Source organism: Heterodontus francisci, chromosome 37 (genome assembly GCF_036365525.1).
Source record: "Heterodontus francisci isolate sHetFra1 chromosome 37, sHetFra1.hap1, whole genome shotgun sequence".
Classification (NCBI taxonomy): Eukaryota; Metazoa; Chordata; class Chondrichthyes; order Heterodontiformes; family Heterodontidae; genus Heterodontus; species Heterodontus francisci.
Genome location: NC_090407.1, coordinates 30,121,305 through 30,142,732, shown reverse-complemented (window position 1 = coordinate 30,142,732; position 21,428 = coordinate 30,121,305). Strand labels below are relative to the sequence as shown.

Here is a 21,428-nt window from a genome sequence, read left to right as displayed (position 1 = left end):
AGCTACTCCCCCTAGTGTTTTCTGATCCTTTTCATTCTTAATCACCACTGATTCTACTTCCTGATCTTCTGAACCAAGATCCTTTCTCATACTATCCTTATGTCACCCTTTATTTATGAGGGCTCCTCCTTCTCCTTTTTCATTCTGTCTGTTTTTTCGAACTGTTGTGTACCGTGGAATATTTATTTCCCAACCTAGGTTACCTTGTAACCATGTCTCTGTAATGGCAATTAGATCCAAACCATTTATCTCTATTTGTACCCACGCCTGATATTTAATTCCATTGATTGCATTGAACTGAATATCAGGCGTTGGGTAGAACAGGCGGCTGCTCCAATACCACCTGTTTTGCACCACCACCTAAACGCATTTCTAACCCCGAGTTTGTCTCCAACCTATAAGAAACGCGGCTGGCCTTTTATGGAACTGCATTGTGTATAAAGGTGGCATAAACCAATTATGTTTACCACAAAGAAAACAGTGAATTTCACTGCATTACTATGGGAGTGAATCAGCCCTTTTAACATCATATCAACCAATTATCCTATTGGACTGTTTTTAAATGTGTGGAGTTTGTAGAAACATGTTAAAACCATCTAAAACTGCTCAAGCAGTTGAGTGGTTGATTCCCAATTAGAATGTCACACATTGAAATCACTTGGCTCAGTGATGCTGCAGCATAATACCTTTACTTGGAGGCCTTTTAGGGTGATAAAAGTTGCTAAGACAGCTAATCCTGCATAGACTAGACAATATTATCTCCTGACATACTACCCAGTACCTACCAAGGTTCCTCTTTTACTCATGCTCCTCAATACACCTGTTACTGCTCCCTACAAGTCTCCTCAACTCTTCCTCCTTCCTCAACCACATATACTACTTTCCTCAAACTTGTTCTACTGTTATCCATCCATTGCATTTGTTCCTTTACACATGCCTCTTTAACTCTTTCCCCTTTCCTTCTCAGTTATACCTACCACTCCACCTTGACCTATTTCACTCTTCCCATACCTCTGCCACAACTATTCACTCCAAGATAACTTCACTGCTCTCCTTCATCATGGCCTCCATCTCTGCTACTCTCTCAATGTGATTTCGAAATTTCTCCTGATGCTACTTCCACCATCCTCTGCTCGTCTCTCCCAAAGATGCCTCCAGTTTCCAATTCTCTTCCTGCTTCAATTACGACTACATGGATATGTAACTACTGTTACAAAATGTCACTGTGTGCCTTATTACATATCCATGTAACTACTGTTACAAAATTGTTATTTGTTATTTTAATTTCAATGTTAAAAAATCTAAGATTGAAAACACATTGTGAGCTGCAGCAGACAAGGCGTCTGCTATCGCGTAAATGTTTCGCGACAGCATGATGTTCCAGGAACTAAGCAGCACCATAAACTCCCCATCAAAGCAGCACCACCCCTTCAAGGATGCAGCTGTTTCCAGATTCAGTCACAGTTGCACTATTAAAACAAACACAGTTCAAAATGTAACCCTCACCTCCTCAAATATAACTGTGACATATGAACAATATTGTGTACTACACCACATCAAGTATTAAAACAGTTGGTTATTTTCCACAGCATTTAACTAAGCATTCTTTTTTCAGGCCATTTTGAACAATATGAGGGTGGAATGTAAATGTCATGGGGTTTCTGGATCGTGTGAAGTGAAGACTTGCTGGAAAGCCATGCCTCCTTTCAGGAAAGTAGGGAATGTGCTGAAGGAGAAATTTGATGGAGCCACAGAAGTCGAACAAAGGAAAGTCGGTTCCACAAAAGTCTTAGTGCCCAAGAATTCACAGTTCAAGCCTCACACGGATGAGGACCTCGTGTACCTCGACTCAAGTCCAGATTTCTGTGATCATGACATTAAGAATGGGGTCCTCGGAACCTCTGGGCGGCAGTGCAATAAGACGTCCAAGGCGATTGACGGTTGTGAGCTCATGTGTTGCGGTCGTAGCTTCAATACAGAGGAGGTGGAGATCGTGGAGAGGTGCAGTTGTAAATTCCACTGGTGCTGTTTTGTCAAGTGCAAGCAGTGCCGCAAAGTGGTGGAGATGCACACATGTCGGTGATGAGGCCTGTCCCAGGTCAGCCCAGGCAAACCCAGGTCAATGCCCGTCACTACGGGGGACTTGAATACTCCAGCGATTCCAAGAAGACAGACAGAGAGAAAACATTATTTAAAATGTCCCAAAGGATCCTTGTTTTATTATTTTTATTTATTGCTGACTAACAAAGATCTGGAGGTACTTCTCCATGGACTGTTACTGCTCCAGTTGAACTTACCTCTCTGTTACTGATGCTGCTTAAGTGGAACAAGGGGGCAGAAGATGGTCTGGTTTGACACTGGTATTGTTGCACAGGCCTTTTCTGGTATGGATACCTCTTCAGTTGTACACTGCTCTCTTACAGACACATCTGGTTTAGAACTCATGTCAATATCTCTCCAATTCTCCATGAATTCCTGCTATTCTCTGATGATACAAAAGTTACTCTTACCTCCAGCTGCTAGCAGCAACTTCCAATGATCAACCAGTCCAATCTGGCTTGTGCTGAAACCTCTCCATCCATTCAATGGCCTTCTGATTGTGTACTATTACATAATGACACGTCTTGCAGAGCTCCTGTGGTCTCCGGAAAACTCAGTATATCGATACCTCCAAATCGCATACATTCCAAACTGTGTGTCATTACAAGCTTTCACACAACTCCTGACAGCTTGCAGTGACTGGCATATCATGACTTCCCCCACAATATGTGTGTGCGTGTGTGTGATTTTATTTTGTAACAGAGAAGACAGCACTATACCGTCAATAAATAATTTAGATGGTACCAATTGTAACATAATGTATAGAGTCGTTGAAACAGAAAAAGACCAAATACAGAGAAAAACCCTTTGTGGGATGAATATGCACGCTGGACAGACTAACAGAATGTATTATAACAGTGTTCTGAATATTTCAGTTACAAAGAGACTAAGTCAAGATGAAATGAATCCTAGAAGATTCTATCTCAAATACTGCTTCTAGTACGATGTAATGCACAGTACAGTTTAGCCTGTACAATGATCCTAGTGTTCATGTATTGTTGACCATGTTATCTGGACAGATATTTGCTACAGATGTTAAAGATCTAGAATTCTAACTCTGATCTTTTGCAGTTGTTCTTGTGCTAGAGTTACACTCTTCTTTCTTTTGTATATGCATGCGCATCCCTTCAGACTAGGCAGAAACTAACACCCACGGGACTGGGTGCTGCTAGGAATTAGACATTGAGCTGGGATTAAATTCAATCGAGTTAACTGCTGACTGTAATTGTACCAAATGCGTTTGGACGCTCTCAATCAAGTTGTTAGTGAGCATGGGCCCACAACACAAAACTGTCCCCATTTGGCACAAGCTTCAATCAAATTGGCAATATTGCTCAGAAGAACCGCAGGATGGCTGATTTGGAAATAGAAAAACCCCTGGTATAGAGGTTGTTGCTCAGCCTAATAGTTGGGTAGAGTGGGAAGTTTTGCTCTGCATCTGATGGCTATACATGACCTGAAAGAGCTTGATGCTCATGCTCCATAATTCAAATGGAAAAATGTTCTATTCCCTATTAATAACCTTCCTAATCTTGAAGGCTGCCCAGTGGATGGGCCAGGCTAGTAAAACATCAACGTGCTGACTTCAAAGCTGCTATCTTGAATTGTATTTTTTTTCAAGATTTCAGTATGTTATTTTGTATAATACAGGCTGCTCTATAATATTAATCATATTAGCTTGTCTCATTTCTCCAATGATTTTTGTAACAACAAAAGAACTGTTCCTTAGAGTTAGGTGTAATTTTGTGTGTATACATTAAATGAACAGGCATCTTTTATTTAACAACAATGAATAAGAATGAGATAATCCAGGCAAATACAAAACACTGAGCATTGTAACTGCAGTTTAATACCAGTAGTAGTTGAATTCAGATTTGATGGCAGCACCTCTAGTGGTTGGGTTTAGAACTTGGGTACTGCTATGGATAACTCCTGCCTCTTCTAAAGAAGCTGGACTAGTTCTGTCTGGGGAGGAGCAAACTTTAAGGCACCTTAGTTAAAGTTTCATGGTTAACAACTCACACAATGATCAACAAACTGACAATAAGCTGATACTACAAATTATTCACTCTCATGAAAACCTTAAACCAGGGGAATACAAATTAAAAATCAGGAAGTGTTGGTAAGAAAGGAAGTCAAGCAGAAATGTTTTACTAAAAGGGTAATAAAGTTGTAAAATTAATGACCAAGGAAGGCCATTGTTACAGGCAGCATAAATAGGTTTAAGAGGCAAATAGGTGCACTTGTGCTTTGTTGAACCTAATAGCCTTTTCCCCGCTCCTAAAAATATTACTTCCTCCCCCATCAATTTTCTCTTCTGCTGTCCCTCTCTCTTGAATGCATTGAGTCCTTAACAGGTTCAACTCCAACAGGTACGAGGCACGCTCTTATTCCTTGCCTAAGTGTTCATGTGCCTGATAAATTTGTGTGGAGCCTTTGCATGAGAACAGCTCCAATCATACTTTGTACCCTATAGTTGCTATGGCGGGTTGCTCCAGGTTCTTGTGGCCTTATGAGACGTGATATCGCAAAGGTACGTTATGTGATGACACCTAGTTTTATAGAAAGCATTTGCTTATATGGTTCGTAGTATTTTAAGCCTCTTCATTTTTGAACAGACACCTTCCCCTATTCAAAGCTCATAAACAGTATAGTTCAAACTGTGACAAGTAGCAAAATTCAGAAGGAAAAAAGATCTATATTAAAAAATGGTAATAATTGCAGCTGAGCCCTAAAATTGGCCTCAATGCAGTGGAGAAAAGAAAGGTTAAAATCAGGCTGAGATCCACTTCCTAGTTGCTATCCAGATGACTGTATGTGGTTGGCAGCCTGACGCGGACAGGATCAGCTGTAATGCCCTCCATAAGTGAATCCCCCACAAACTTTGCTGTCCAGGCTCAAACGGAAAATGGCTATTGAAGCCAGGTACCAGAGGGCAGAGAGCACCCTTGGAGTCGCCCTTTTAGGACAGAGATGAGGAGAAATTTTTGGAACTCTCTGCCTCAGAAAGTGGTGAAGGAGGGGTCAATGAATATTTTTAAGGTGGAGGTAGATAGATTCTTGTTAGGCAAGGGAATCAAAGGATTTTGGGAGTAGATGGGAGTGTGGAATTCGAGACACAATAAGATCAGCCATGATCTTATTGAATGCCGGAGCAGACTCAAAGGGCTGAATGGCCTCCTTCTGCTCCTAATTTGTATGTTCATATAACTGTATCACAACATGAGCCAGCATCTCCAGAAGAAATGGGAAGGAGACGGAGAAAGAAAAATATTCCCACTCAAAGCTATGATTGTCATCCAAGCTCAATTATTTGACAGTGGGACAGGGGCGAGGGGGATGTGGAGAGAAAGACAATGACCCACCTGAGCAAGATGGAGGAGGTAACTATCATAGACCGCACAACCTGCAACAGCCCTGCCTTCAGTTGGCTGGTCATGCAGCAATATCAATAGTGGCTGAACAGGAGCACAGACCAAAATTATCCCATTTTTATCACAAAACAGGGAGCTTGAAAGAGAGAAGCTCCTGTTAGGAAGCTAGAGAGCAAACTGAGGGAAAAAGTAGTAGTAACAGTTCTGTTCTAATAATAGAGCAATGAAACACTGGAAAAAAAGTTGTAAAATAGATTTGTATAGGAATGCCAGTGTAATCTAAATAATGTACAAATCCTAATATATTTGTTTAGACAGATTCTATGTGATTTTCAGACTACGACATTCTTAATACAGAATTAATAAATATGATGTTTGCACTCCCAAATGAAATCAGCCTTATTCAGATGCACCTATGTTGTACACAGTGAATATAAGGTATTACCAGCTCCTGGTATGATGAGGTCCCAGTGCCGAACAGACTCAAAGCACTAAATGCATTTATGTTTAACAAAAAATATTTCATTATCAGGTATGTTACTTCCTTGTATCATTCAAATAAAATTAGTATAAGTGCAGTTTGAGTCATGTGGTGCAATATTACTACAGCTGGAAAGTGAGAGAAGCAAGACAATGCAGCGAAGCTGGATTTATCCCTGGATAGTATATAGCTTTAGTGAAAGCCCCTCTTAAACCTGCTGGTGCTCTATTAAAACTAGGTCCCTTCAGTTTATTAGAGGGGTTTCTGTACTGCTGGGGATGCTGGGATAACCCTGCCTCCAAATCAGACTCCTGCTTTCCAATAAGTAAGGAGGTAATAAGTCACAAAGCCAAGTGGATCAGAGTCACTTGGTACACAGTTGTTGCAGTATGATTTACAAGATATGATCTCAATTCATTCTGAGTTACATGGCACATTCAAAAGGGCATTTTATCATCTGAGACAAGGATGTCCAATGACTTAACCCACAACCTATTTTCCACCAAAACTATTTAGCGAAGTCATAAAGAACATAAGTGGAATTCATCCCTCTTGCTTATCACTGACTATTCAGCTTGCTGAGTGAGGTAAATAGGAGCACTTTGGGTTTGAAGTAGCTCCAAGATCACATGTCTGGCAATGGAAGATCAGAACCCAGTCCACCCTATGTTGTAGACTCAGGAAAACAATTGCTAAACTAGACTGTCCACAGTACCCCAGCCACCTCACTAATGGAACCAAGAGAGGTAGGCCGGTCACTGGGGAGTGGAATTATCCTGCATTCAGTTCCCGATTGCAAACCTATGTCCTAGCTCGACAAGCAGCAGAAGGTCTGTGCTGACAGGCTGTTAAGGTTTTAGTTGATTAAAATCCACCAATATTCCTGCACACACATGGAGTTCCCAACACCATGGGTCTGCCAACCTGAGCTATGTTCGCTGAACTTAAATAAGCAGGGTGTGTCCCTATGGTGAGAGAGCGTGCATTCCATATCAAGCAAACAGAAGCCTTATCCGTGTAAACTTCTCAGCTTTATTAAAGATGGTGATGGGTTTCTGTGTATGGCAGACACTCAGTTGATCAAAACACAATCTGATCATCAATGAAGAGGATATTCCACCCACTACATCTCAACAAGACTAATGCATACATGTGGATATCTTTCAAGGCAGCAACACATCTGGGGGTTCACATCATGGAGATAAACCTCCGTGGATGCGTTATTGCCTGTTAACACACACTAAAATAATATTATTTGGAACTCTGCATTTAAGGGGCTTATCTTTGAAAAGAGTCCACAAGAACTTTTTGAGAGTTTATTTTGAACTTTGCAAATGTGGCTAAAAATCAGAAAGAAAATCCTAATAACTTTCTGTTTGTCATAGCTATGCACTCTGTGTATTTTCTTCCGCTTTCTCCACTTGATAATCACAGCACAAGTAACTGCGCTTCAGAATCAGCAAGAATCAGAATTCAGGGCAAGAACAGAGAGTGTGAATTTTGGTCAGCCAGAAGCAACATTTGCCGTTCAAATCAAAGAAAAAGTTTTTAAATCAGAAAGCAATGAAACATCAAAAAGGAGTTGATGACTGGGCATAAATTTGGAAAACAAATGAATGGGCTGAAATATGGAAAAACATTGAATGTTTCAGTGAAAACTGGTTAAAACCCAATGCATCAATTACCTTGTATATATAAATTTCAGAATCCTTGGTTTGTTACTGACTTGTCCCAACTATTTATAATTGTGCACATAATATAAACCACCTGAATCCCTTGATGTGTTCCTGAGTTTAATGCAGCCCCAAGCATTCCTTATTGTTTTACTACCTTATAAGAAATTCCTAGCTTGCTAGTATTTTATGTGTAATATTATAAAGCATATCCATTAGTAACTTGTAACTTTTTTAACTGCTTACGATTTAATTGATAATGCATGGAGAAGAATTATAAATAGTTGAAGCAATTAGAATGTTACGTGAATTTAGCACCCCTGTGCTAGAAAGAGAAAAAATAGTCAGGATTGCTGTTTCCGATCATGCAGTAACCCCCTGATGGACAATGCGCATGTGGATGGTGAGTGAGGACATGTTTCTGCTCAGCTGTGATATCCTGAATGATCTCTTGAACAAGGTACGAAAGGACAACCAGCACCCATTAAAATGTACTGAAGAATCATGTAAGTTTACAGCACAGAAGGAGGCCATTCAGCCCCTTGTGTCTGTGTTCTTTGCTGGAGCAACTCAAAACTAATCCCACTGCCCTGTACTCTTCCCATAGCCTTACATCTTGCCCTACTTCAAAATTTATCCAGTATTGCTATAAATATGCAATGGTCTCTGCCTTACCTACTCCCTGTGTCAAAGTATTCCATGGTCCCAACTGCCTTCTAAATAAAGTAATTTCTCCTCAGCTCTGCCCTCATTTTCTTAGTGACAATTTAAAGTAATGACACGGCACCCCAACCTCCATCACAACTTCCCAACTCGCAGAAATAGTCTAGCCCTATTTCATATATTAAAACCCTTCAGAGTTTAAAAACCTCAATACAATCCCCACTTAGGTTTTTCTGTTTCAGTGGAAATAATCCCACTATCTTAAGTCTTTCTTTATAACTATAGTTTTCCTTCTCTGACATCATCCTGACGAATCTACATTGCATGGTATCTGTGGCTTTAATGTCCCTTCTCTATTAGGCTGTCCAAAACTGCACACAGTGCCATATCTAGAGGCGGCACCTTCAGTAAACAAGATAAGAAAGATGGAAAAAGATAACATTAGTCTCCTCTCTTTTAGTCCTGAAGCAGTAATGAGACGAGCTGGTACCTATGCTGCTGGGCCCACCAGATTCAAACAGGTGATCCTGGTGGCATAGATAGGAATACAATGCTAACTATTTGGACTCCAGGTCTTATAGACAAGGGGGAATTGGAGAGAGAAGGGCCTAAAGAAGATAGCAAGAGAGCAGCAAGCCGGAGCTAAAACACAATCAATACCAGGCATGCTGGGCCAGTTTTAACCAGAATGCATAACAGTCTGACAGAGAGGGAGATCAGCGGGAGAGATCAAGAGGGTGGAAGCAGGTGAGTCACAAAATTACACTGAAGTAAAAACTTTGATATAACAAGGATCCACTGTAGTATGTACATTTCTGGCTAAAACAGTCTCAAAATTTCAGAATACCTATAAAGTGACATTGAGAATGTTAGGGGTACCGTTATATTGTGGATCAGAAGCTATGATATCCATTTGCAGCCACCAACACCTTGTTTATTCTGCCTGATGGTGATTTGGACCGTCATACCCAAGAGAAAGGGCTATGCTTCTGGCTTACACATGCACATAGTTCTATTTCCAGCCATTAAATATTACCATCGCTGAATCCCCACTATCAACATCCTGAATATTACCATTGACCAAAAACTGAACTGGACCAGCCACTGTGACTACAAGAGCAGGTCAGAGACTAGGAATTGTGTGGTGGGTAGCTCACCTCCTGTATCCCCAATGCCTGTCCACCATCTACAGGGCACAAGCCAGAAGTGTGATGGAATTCTCTCCACTTGCCTGGATGGGTGCAGCTCCAACAACACTCAAGAAGCTAGGCACCATCCAGGACAAGGCAGCCCGCTTGACTGGCTTCAACATTCACTCCCTTCACCACCGACGCACAGTGGCAGCAGTGTGTACCATCTACAAGATGCACTGCAGCAACTCACCAAGGCTCCTTCAACAGCACCTTCCACATCCACAACCTCTACCACCTATAAGAACAAGGGCAGCAGATGCATGGGAACACCACCACCTGCAAGTTCCCTCCAAGCCACACATCATGCTGACTTGGAATTATATCACCGTTCCCTCACTGTCGCTGGGTCAAAATCCTGGAACTCCTTTCCTAACAGCACTGTTGGTGTACCTACACCCCAAGGACTGCAGCAGTTCAAGAAAGCAGCTCATCACCACCTTCTCCAGGGCAATTAGGGATGGGCAATAAATGCTGGCCTAGCCAGCTACACTAGGGGCAATTTACAATGGCCAATTTACCTATCACCTGCAAGTCTTTGGCGGTGGGAGGAAACTGGAGCACCCGGAGAAAACCCATGCAGACACAGGGAGAACTTGCAAACTCCACACAGGCAGTACCCAGAATTGAACCCGGGTCGCTGGAGCTGTGAGGCTGCGGTGCTAACCACTGCGCCACTGTGCCGCCCAATGCTGTAGATACTGTAGTTCCTAATTCACAGTATGAGTGTACCAATAATGTATATAATCGCAGGGATTTTAACACTGCTTCCCCACCCACAAATGGAAAATGTTGTACGATTAATACACCCTAAGGATCAATGTCACAAGAAACGATAATACTTTTAATCAAAAGTCGTCACTTCAGTTTTGAAACCTGCACTAAGAGTGCCTTGGTGTTTCAACAAGCTCATCTAGTGAGTAGCTGAGCCACACATTTAAAATTTAAAAAAGGCCTTTGCAGCTGGGCCACCACTATGGAGGGGGAACCAAGGCAGGCAGGCAAGGAGGGCCTCCAAGTCTGCCTGGAGCACTGGGCCTCCCCGCCCCTGGTCTGCTGCCGGGAGAGACCCCCCCCTCCCCCATCCAGCCCTGACAGCTCCACTGTCCCCCACTGCCTGCAGAGTACTGGAGGCTGACTGGAAAATCCCAGTTGGCCTCCGACAATAGGCTTGTGGACAGGTATCCCTGACGCACACCACCCCACCCAACACCCCCATCCCACTTCCGGGAAAAAGGCCCAGGGACTGGATAGAGCCGGGGAACTAGCAAGTCGGCCAATGGTGCAAAATTCTGCCCCCGCCACCTTTGTTTCAGCCTAATGTATGTAAGATTTTCCTGGAGTCTCCAGCAATTAATGGTTAATCTCCAGAGTACTGCTGCAAACAACCCAAGAGAAAAATCAGGGGAATTAAAAAATATTGGAGAAGGAAAAAACGGCTGTTTTATTGAAGGTCAAGAATCATACAATCAGGTAGAGTGTTTGCTTTCCAATTTGCTTGGGGAGGTGAGTTGCCGAGAGGATTGACGTGTCAGGCGACCAATGATAGGGGGATGGAGTGGGGTGGTTGAAGGTGAGCGGTCATGTGATGAAACCTTTAGGAATATGTCCAACCAGAGTCGGCAGAGTTAACTGTATGTAAACTCCTTTGAGATGTTTCTGAGAGAGGTAATAAGACACTATATAAATGCAAGTCTTGAATACCACATGTTCCAAAATAATGATTTTTGCTGTTTGGTTACAAGGCTCAAAGCAATAACAAGGAAATCGGAACTATTGAGTTCCTATAACTGGGCCTCTTGAGCTAAGCATTTTTCAAATTTCATTGAGTGTGTATGACTGATTGCCATTTAGCACTGTGTATATAAAATATAAAAGCTGTAAATGTTGCAAGCCAAAATCTAATAGCCTCATAAAAGAGATATATAATGGAGAGCTCTGTAATAAAAGGTACAAATCAGTGATTGCAATCCCTTCCTCAGAGATTTCTGCTGCTTTTACTATTGTTTCACATGTATTTAATAACTTGGTAAGTCAAAAATAGAAGTTTCTATGCCAAGGAAGACAAGATGGCTCAAGTACCGAGCCTGGAAGCACAGATGTGGAGGGCTGCCAGCCACGCTGCAGAACACAGGTCCTGCTGACAACATAGGGGCTGTTTGACAGTAGGAATCTCTGTTAACTTGTCACCAAACCCCAGAGACTGTCACCAGGACAATCCATCAGGATCTTGTTATGACAGGGCTTTAAATAGGAAGATAGTCAAGTTCAGAGCAGCAGATGGACAGTCAGACAGTGTTCGTTGCCCTGTTCAGAGGATATGAAGCAATATTTGGGAGATACAGTGATTCATTAGTATACAAAGGTAATATTTGTGTAAAGAAAAATGTAGTTACGATCAGGCTCAATGTATAATAGTTCCGTAACATATTTGTTAATGAGAACACTAAACTGAATAATGTGCCTAATATTTTGCACTGTCTCTCCTGAAAATGCTAACTTGTTGGTGATGTAGTTCCATAAATGCTTTTTTCATCCATGGGATGTGGGCATCACTGGCAAGGCCAGCATTTATTGCCCATCCCCATACAATTGAGTGGATTGCTGGGCCATTTCAGAGGGCAGTTAAGAATCAACCAGATTGCTGTAGGTCTGGAGTCATCTACAGGCCAGACCAGGTAAGGACAGCAGACTTCCTTCCGAAAAGGACATTAGTGAACCAGATGGGTTTTTACAAAAATTTGGCAGTTTCATGGTCACCATTACTGAGACTAGCTTTTTCAGTCCAGATTTATTTAATTAATTGAATTTAAATTCTCCAGCTGCCATGGTGGGATTTGTCTCTGGGTCATTAGTCCAGGCCTCTGGATTACTAGTCAGTAATATCATCACTATGATACTGTTCCCCCAACTGACTGACCCCTGACAACTTGTTCAATTGGTTATTCTTCCTGTATAAGTCAAAACATTAGGAATCAGCTGGCTATTTAACAATGGAAGGCAACACACTCAAGTTTGATCTTTGTCCCACCTGGCATTCACACAAGTCCAGGGGTCACAAGACAACAATCAAGAGAAAGGACCCTGGTTGATTTATCCCCCTCTCTGGCCCACTGGCATTGAGGCCAATTGTATCACCTGACTGTCGCCCAAGCTGAGGTCAGCTATATCAGCATCAAACACTGGAGCTTCTAGCTTGTAAGGCTTAGTACTACTCCAGTCTTTACCCACAAGGGAATGAAGGGAGGGATATTATTACACTGTTTGTAGCACAACACTGGCCACTACTGGCACAATCACTCTTCCAGTTGTCATAACTTATTTCCAAGACTGAATTTCATTCTTAAAGGGGCATGACCGCTTAGTAAGATTTGTGTGGTAGACCCTTTCATTCAGTTTCCAATGATGCACATTGTGGATACTAACTAGCACAGCACATTGCAAATGTTTATGTTGAACCAGATATAGCACTGCACAAAGTTCTTGGAACAGGCTATGTCACTCTTCTCAGAACTGAGCTTGGAAATTCACTGGAGAGGCAGTAATGATGTATTCGGTGCAACTATATATTAGTGTTTGACACACTCAAGTACCTTTATATTTGTTCTGACTTGGAAGACATTTTAACAGGTCACAATAAACAAGAAAATTGGGCAAAAATACAGATTAGAAACTAGATATAAATGGAGCCTATTACATTGAATTCATTGTGCTTTCCAGTCCTCCTAATTTGAGATGACAAAGTAGTTACACCAGTAAGTGTTTAACCAGGAGATCAAAATTCCATTTCCAGTCTGAATAACTCGCATTTACTCTTAATATTACCCACTGGGGGCAGGATTTGTTTGATCAGACTGAGAAAGCAGACATGTAACCTATCCCAAAGCCTCAAATTTAAAATAAAAACAGAAAGGGGGGCTGGAAATACTCAGCAGGTCAGGCAGCCTCTGTGGAGAGAGAAGCAGAGTTAATGTTTCGGGCCTGTGACCTTTCATCAGAACTGATGAAACTTTTTGAAGAACTTTCTCAGAGGCTAAAGAAAATCCAAGTGGTTGAAATGGGGGTTACTCCAAGAAATTTGCCTGACCTGTAAGACTGATCTTAAGCTATAATCCCCAAAGACCAGCTGGCAATCTAGCAAGAGTGCTGATCTCATAGAAACAGGAAAAAAGTTTGAATTTTTTATATTCCCCGTGCTTGCTGTTGCTTGCATTCTTCAGGGTTATTAAGTATGAAAATGTTAGTATTCTTTGACATTGTTGTGACAGTGTGTACTGAACACTCTGGGTTTCCAGGTGGGTGGAAGAATTTCAGCAATTTTACAATTTGTAGAATTAACAGCTTTCAGCACCTATTTACGACAAGTACTTGTTGACAAGTGATACTCACGAATAATACAGCATGTCAGGATTTGCATGGGGGTTAGGTATTCTGCTACAATCTCCAGTCAACTAGACACAAAACTGACAAGGTGATGCCAGAAATGCATAGTCTCTCAAACAAACTGAATCAAACTTGGGTAAAGCACAGCTTAATGTAGTAATAAGCCCGACAAGACTAGACCATCTCAAGTGCCATTCCCAGTATATGCTCAGTTACCTGATTTCAGTCTTGGGGAGGGGGGCAATCGAGATGTTGGTGTAAGCACCCCAGGGCTGAGGTGGGGTTGAAAAAAGACAAGCAAAATTCCAATCCTGATTGTTATCTGGTCATCGCTAGAGTGCATGTCTGTGGACACTGGGTCTGAAGAGGATCAGCCTCCTGTCTTGACTCACATAAGAGGAATGGCTCTTGGTTCCTGAGCAGTTGTTCTGCAACTGGCTCGGTGACTTCAGGAGGAGCAATTTGGAGGACGTAAATTATCAAGAATCTCCAACTAGCATTCGAAGGGCTAAGTAATTGCTGTACTACTGCATTTGCATCAGTGACTGCAATAGCTACCCAAAGAGAGCATCAAAGCTCTACCTCCTTGATATTACATGGTCCCTCAGTTTTTCTCCCTTGAATATCTGAATGTGCTGATTCCTGGTCCTTTGTGACATGCCATGGGACATTATTCTATGTTAAAGGCACTAAATACAAGTTGCTGTTGTTGTCACACAGTGTTCCACCAATGTAAGCAGCCCTTCAGTATTTCACTCAAATGACCAATGTTCATGCTGAATTCGAGAAGAAATGTCCCTGGAACGGTATCACCCACACGTGCTCTCCTTCTGGCTGGGCCGATTTGACTGCAATCAAGGGCAGGAACTCTGACTGAGATTTCCCCTCCCTCTGCCGATTTTAGTTCCCTGGCTGAGATCAACAAACACCTCACAGCTAGAGACTGTTCCTGGTCCCTATAACCTAGTACCACACAAAGCAGTGCATTCGCCCACTAGGCCACTGGAAAAACTATATTTATTTAGGAGGTTTTCCATATTTCATTATCCAGAGTAGTCCAGCATCCCACCAGCACCGAATTAAAATCCATTATGCTTGTGATTTATTGTCTCACTATCAATATTTCTTTAAATTCCAAAATAATCATAAAACAAGGTGTGAATGAATTAACAGAAAGTTTAAGCCATGGAATAATACTACAAACAATGTGAATGCTGGCAAAAGGATATTGGCCAGGAATCAATCTAAAGAGTTTTGATGGCATTGTAAACTGTGAGAGAGCTCCTTCATTCAACTGTATTTTACTGCTAGCTATTGAGAATACTCCGACTTAAGTCAAACTGGCACTTCTTTGCAGTATTTCGACAGCAGGTTGTTACGACCAGGTGAGAAAGGTGTATAGGGGTCCCTCTCAGCCTTCACCTGGTCTTACTGTAACAGGGTTTAATTTTAAACACGCCGTGTTTTTAGGTCCCCCTTGGTGAATCCTTGATCACCGCTTTCCAATTATAAGGAAAATAAACCAGCACAAACAGGCTTCCTTAGGTTTAAATAAAAAAAGTTGAAATTTATTAAATTTGAACCTAAACTCTAATTCAGTCAACGCCTATGGATACACGATGCGCCCACGCTAGCATGCATATGCGATACACACATGCAAATAGAGACAGAAAAGAGCAGAAGAAAAATAAAGTGGAAAAATTTGAGGCAATATATGAAGAGTTGTTGTTATGGTTCTTCGAGCTCACTGTAGAGTCCTTGATTGTAGGTAGATCTTGCTTTTCATTGGGGCCCAGTATTCCTCTTAAACCTTGTTTGCTGTAGGAGACTTTTTTCTCTTCGGCTTCATGTGTCTTCAGTTGATTCAGAGGCTTGTGAGAAAGAGATGGGAGCAGGTAGACAGGAGAGGCTGTGGCGAGCCAGCCAAGAGAGATCTTCTCAGTCCAGGAGCATTCTGCTTTTTTTTTGCCCAAACTGTTTGTACAAATTCAAAAAGCTCAGGTTGCCCAGCAGGTTGGTCATGTGACTAGCTGGTTTGACCATGTCAGTTTGTGTATTCGGCCATCTTAGCAGTCAACCGGGAATGTGAGCTCCCCACCTTCAATGCCTGGTGATCAAACGTTCACCGTAGGTTGAATGTAACAGGGAATGGCTGCTTTGCCCTTCCAAACACTGTCTGTTAATATGCAAATGTCTTCTCCAGCCACAGCTGATCGGTTTAACAAGTCCTTTCTTCACATCAGTAACAGTTTAAAATCAATGTTCATGACAAAATTAATGTGCTTCATTCTTGGCAGGTGGGGGCCTAGCATGACAAAGTGGTAAATGTAGAAATTTGTGAGATTTGTTGCATGATTTCACCCGACTTATAAAACTCGTAAATTCACGAGGAGCAGATTCAGCTGATTTTCTTGAGTTGAGAAAACTACAAAAAAAAACCTCTAATTTTTTTTCTTAAAACAAGGTTTTGCTGAGTTGTGCAACGTTTGTTGAGACATGATGCTGCACAGATCACATAGTGCTTGGTCTTATGGGAGACAAATAGAAAAAACTATAAATACTGCAAACCTGAAATAAGCCAAAATGGACTCGTTCATTCTCATCTTTCAATTCTGATAAAGAGTCTATATCCAAATCATCTGTCTTTTCTGATCTCACAAAGCTGTTGTGCCTTTTCAGTTGAAGTTTTTAAACAACTGTGTATATTTGAATAGCACTGTACATAGGCTACAATAGGCCTGAAGTTAGTATGGACAGAGGGTGTTGATGGGGTTTGAGTGGTACCTGGTGTGTTGAGTTCTTGGAGCAGGCAGTGAGTTATTGGGGCCTCAATGTTCTTCTCTTTATTCTGGCCCCCTCAGATGTGGACTTCAGGGACGGCTTTGGATGCAGTTGAGCTAACACGGTTTGGACCTCCTCCAACTACAGATGCATTCCATGTTTTACTCATTCAAACTGGCATATACCACACGGATCAGTAGTCCATATTTGCAATGGCAGGGAATGAGTTGTGCACCAATAGCAGGATACACCTTCTCATGTGCAGAAGTGCCAGCTTGAAGCAGAAGGAATTACCTACCATCATAGTAGAAGGCCAGGCTTGGGCCTAAGTCTAGGGAGATGGTAAAGCCACTCACAGTTCTTGTGGCCTCTACAACAACAACCAGCATTATATAACGTAGAAAAGTGTTCCAAGATGCTTTAGAGGTGTAATCAGAGAGAATATCTTTCCAAAAGGATTTTTTTTGAGAACTATTATTAACAAGCTATGTCCTTGGGTAGCGAGAGGTGCTCATCCTTGTTTCTATTTTTCATACAAAAAGGCATTTTTTTATCAACTGGATTTCAGATCCAAAAAATGCTAAATGGCCACCCTGAAAAATAATTTTTTGTTCTAAAGATTTGCAGAAAACTGGTCTGAAAATCTGCAGGTTTTTCTCTGGCCTCCTACCATTACTCCAATGGAGACTGGCACAAGCTCCCAGAAAAGGGCAGAGACTTGGCTGCACTGAGAATGCATCAATTCCCAGAGACTGCAGTGGGCCTCAGCAGAATCTCCTTCCTCTCCTGAAACGAGGAATGTAAGAGCTCGGGGAGGGGATTCCCTACAGGTAACTGGAGCTCCCATTAGCCCAGCACAGTAGGGATGTGACAAATCTCTGGAGAATGATATGCCGAGTGAGTTGCCGAGTATTGGCCTTCAGATGGGTGGCAATGGACACCACCAGTGGGGTCTAGGCCAGGGACCTTGAAGATAGACCTGGGGATTTTTGAAAAAATAATACAGATGCCCCTCCCCTCCCCTTACGTAAGGTGCCAAGGGGGATATAGCCAGAGTTAGCAGCAGGCACCAGATTTTTCTTCCACATGGGGCATGCAGGTGCCCGAGACCACCCATAGTAGCACGTGCGCCCACCTGCCTATGCAAATTAGCTGCTCTGTCACTGTGCCCACAAAACACAGCAGTGGTTGCGCTGGCAGACACTGGCTGCCTGAGGCAAGCTGCAGCTACCAACCACATCAGCAGGTGACAGATAGCTGGAACAACCTCCAGATATGGAGGCCAGCTGCAAAATAAGTAGGACCACTCCTGATGAAAAAGCAGTTGGAGACTGCAGCGACAGGGTGGTGCCTCTACATCATTCAAAACCCCGATAAACCTACATTTACCGCACTGTGCGATATGGTGAGCAAGGGCTACCATTCAGTAAGTCCTAGCACAATAAAATCCTTCAATGGTGGATCGGCTGATGGCTGTGAAGGCTGACAAAAGGTTGCAGCAGAGCCTCATCCTCAATTACACAGGTTTGCCTGATCATTAAAATCAGGCAATTCCCCACCAAGACAGTGTGGAGCCTGCTGTGCAACAGGCTTCCCACTCAAAAAGACACCATGCACAGGGCCTTCTACGGATGGCTGCTCAACATAACACCGGGATCATGTCCCAAGGAATTTCGCCCTCAATTCATTTTGTACTTTATGGGCTGGATTTAGCAGAAGCAGCAGGGTTTCCACTTCCAGGGCCGAAAGTGGTGGCGACCCAGCTTTGGCACACAGCAGAACCTAGGGCCACATTTTGCCGACAGCAGCTAATTAAGGGGCTGCCGCCAGGATTGTCGTCCCTATTAAGGACAGCAATCCGCCCCCAAGAGTTGCCGGTCCAATCAGATGGTCAGCAGCCTCAGCAGCGGCACCACTAGAGGTCGTCTGCTGGAGCTGCACCTGGAGATGAGAGTGTATCGATGGCCATGCACACTCAAAGTCAGGTAAAGTCAAAGTGGGGTCTGGGGGTGCTGCGGCCAGTCAGTCAGGTCCTAGCAAGGGGAGAAGGAGTGGTCGCTGAGAGCAGGTGGCATTGTTGCCACAGGGGCAGCCATTGCCACTGGGTGGCCCCTCTGTGGGCCATGTAGTGCCCAAAATGGAGGATCCACACCCTCCCCCACCCTGGATCCTGCTTGGAGGCTGCTAGGGTTTACCTGGTGGTCTCCCCACACACTGATGAACTCCCCAGCTGCTGGTAAAATGCCAGCGGAGGCAGGGAGAGGCCCTTAATTGTCCACTTAAGTGGGACAATTGGGCTCCGGGTAGGTGGGCTGTCTGCCAGCTTTGTCGCCACTGGCAAAATGGCAGGTGGTGGGATGACGTAAGCACGTCACCTGATGCTTTCCTGTGCCATTTTGCCAGCCTTCCCACCTCCCTGCCTGTCTCCAAAGGGCTGGTAAAATTCAGCTCTGTATGTATTATGACAGGGCAAATAAGCAAACTTTCATTTCCTTTTAAATCTGTGCAAGAGTGGGGCCCAAAACTGGGAACAGTTTCACCATTGGTTCATGGTGCAACACTGCCACATGCTGGTAGCAAAGCAGTATTGCAGCAAAAAAATGCATCAGCTGAAAAAATAGCAAGGTGACATTCCACTCTCAATAATTCTAACGAAAAGGTCGACTTGAGTGTAGAAAATTGTACCAACGGGAGAAATTTCACCCCAAGCCATTAAGATGGGTGGATAATTCAGGCTTTGTCTAACTCTTTCCCAACATGAATGTATATAACAAGACTAAAGTACTGCGGATGCTGGAAATCTGAAATTGAAACAGAAAACACTGCAAACACTCAGCAGCTCCAGCAGTATCTGTGGAGAGGGAAACAGAGTAAACATTTCAGGTCGATGACCTTTCATCAGAAGTGGAAGATGTTGGAGATTAACAGCTTATATGCAAGTACAGTGCCAGGCAAAAGGGGGCAGGAAAAACTAAAGGTCTGTGATAGGGTGGCGGGCAGGAATGATTAAGTGACAAAAATTATGATGGTGCAAGGTGAAAAGGAGGTGATAATGAGACAGGTATAAGGACGAAAGCAGTGGTGAGAAGAACGTTGAAGATCATGGAACTGTTAGTTGATCAATACATGATTAAATACATAAATAGCTGCCTACAACAGCTACTATACTATCAGGTATGCCACAAATGTCCCCAAGTAGTAATTTACAATTGGTTTTAAATTTTGAAAATATAGGTGTAAAAGTCTGTGCTTTATAACATTTAGTTGAACTATATTTCTTAATTTTTGCTTGTAGATATTTCAGATAAATAATTCAAAAATATTTACTATTTTTTATATTTTCCATTCTATTTCAAATTTTCTATTTTTTGTTGATTTTAATTTTTTCTATTAACTGATTTTAGAAGGTAGCATCCTTCCTAAGTTTACATCTCTCAGAAAGTTGGAACTTTTATTTCCCAGTTATGATTGGTTTGGATAGAGTAAATAGGGAAATACTGTTTCCACTAGCAGAAGGGACACAGATTTAAGATAATGGGCAAAAGAATCAGAGGGAAGATATGGAGATTTTTTTCTGTGCAGCAATTTATGATCTGGAATGCACTGGCTGAAAGTGGGGGGGGGTGGAAGCATATTCAATTGTAACTTTCAAAAGGGAATTGGAGGAGAAAAATTTGCAGGGCTATGGGGAAAGAGCAAGGGAATCAGAGCAAGGGGGTCAGACTAATCAGCTCTTTCAAAGAATGGGCTGGATGGCCTCCTTTTGTTCTGTATCATTCTATGAATTCTGTTCTATCTGTAATCATGGGTGATCTGAAGCAATTTGACTTAGAAGTGTCCAATAATAGCCTAGTTTTATCCAATGCATGACTGAAGAATGTTCTATCTGTATAGTTTCGGAACTAAAAGTCCTGCATAACTCAGGAAGATTTAGGTGCAGTCTTTACTGCGCAGCCATCTTTCAATATCTGTCGCCTTTATAACCGAGTAGCTCTAAATGTTCCGAAGAAGGGTCACTGACCCGAAACGTTAACTCTGCTTCTCTTTCCACAGATGCTGCCAGACCTGCTGAGTGATTCCAGCATTTCTTGTTTTTGTTTCAGATTTCCAGCATCCGCAGTATTTTGCTTTTATTATAGCTCTAAATGTCTGTCTATCTAGTTTGGAACCAGTTAATATTGACTATGTGAACAGTCTAATAGACACTGGCTACATCTGAACTCCAGCAAAAATCAAGAGTAATTACATACTTTACACAGTACATTGCAAGTAGTGACTTTACTGGATGTACATAGCTTCCCAAGGACAGTACTTTGACAGTGAAGTACAGCGGTGGCAAGTTGAGCAAATGCAACTTATAACCTGCTCATTTGTTGCCGTATACGTTCAAAAGCCAACCAAACAAATATTAATGTAATAATATGGATGTTCTAATTTTATAAATTGCTACAGTTTCTAAATGTGGTTGAAAAATATTTTCCCAGCTTCCTTAATGATTTAGTTGGCAAATCCACCACTGCATGTAAAACTGAGGCACATGCACAAGGAGAGTCTCACCTGCAATCCCCAGCATGTGCTGATTTAGCTGCTCCCGGTCTGAGAGGTGGTGAAGAAGATAAAATGTGTGTCAATGCCCCCCAGCTAAGGAAGGGCAAAGTCTGGGTGGAATATTCCAACATAAATTAGCACTTTCAAGAAAGGAGTGGGGAAATTGGATGGAAAGTATTTTCTCCTCTGACCTAAATTCCCCCTGAACCTCTGGTCCCTCCTACTTTCACAATTT

General features: G+C 42.4%; 1 protein-coding gene across 1 annotated transcript in view; it reads left to right on the top strand.

Moving 5' to 3' along the window:
- The window catches only part of wnt4 (wingless-type MMTV integration site family, member 4), a 29,526-nt gene extending 23,762 nt beyond the window's left edge, over positions 1 to 5,764 (top strand). The window contains exon 5 of the mRNA XM_068017471.1: positions 1,616 to 5,764. Within this exon, the coding sequence (XP_067873572.1) occupies positions 1,616 to 2,083 (468 nt within the window). The 3' untranslated portion in view covers positions 2,084 to 5,764. The remainder of the gene's footprint in view (positions 1 to 1,615) is intronic.
- Positions 5,765 to 21,428: the final 15,664 nt, after the last annotated feature.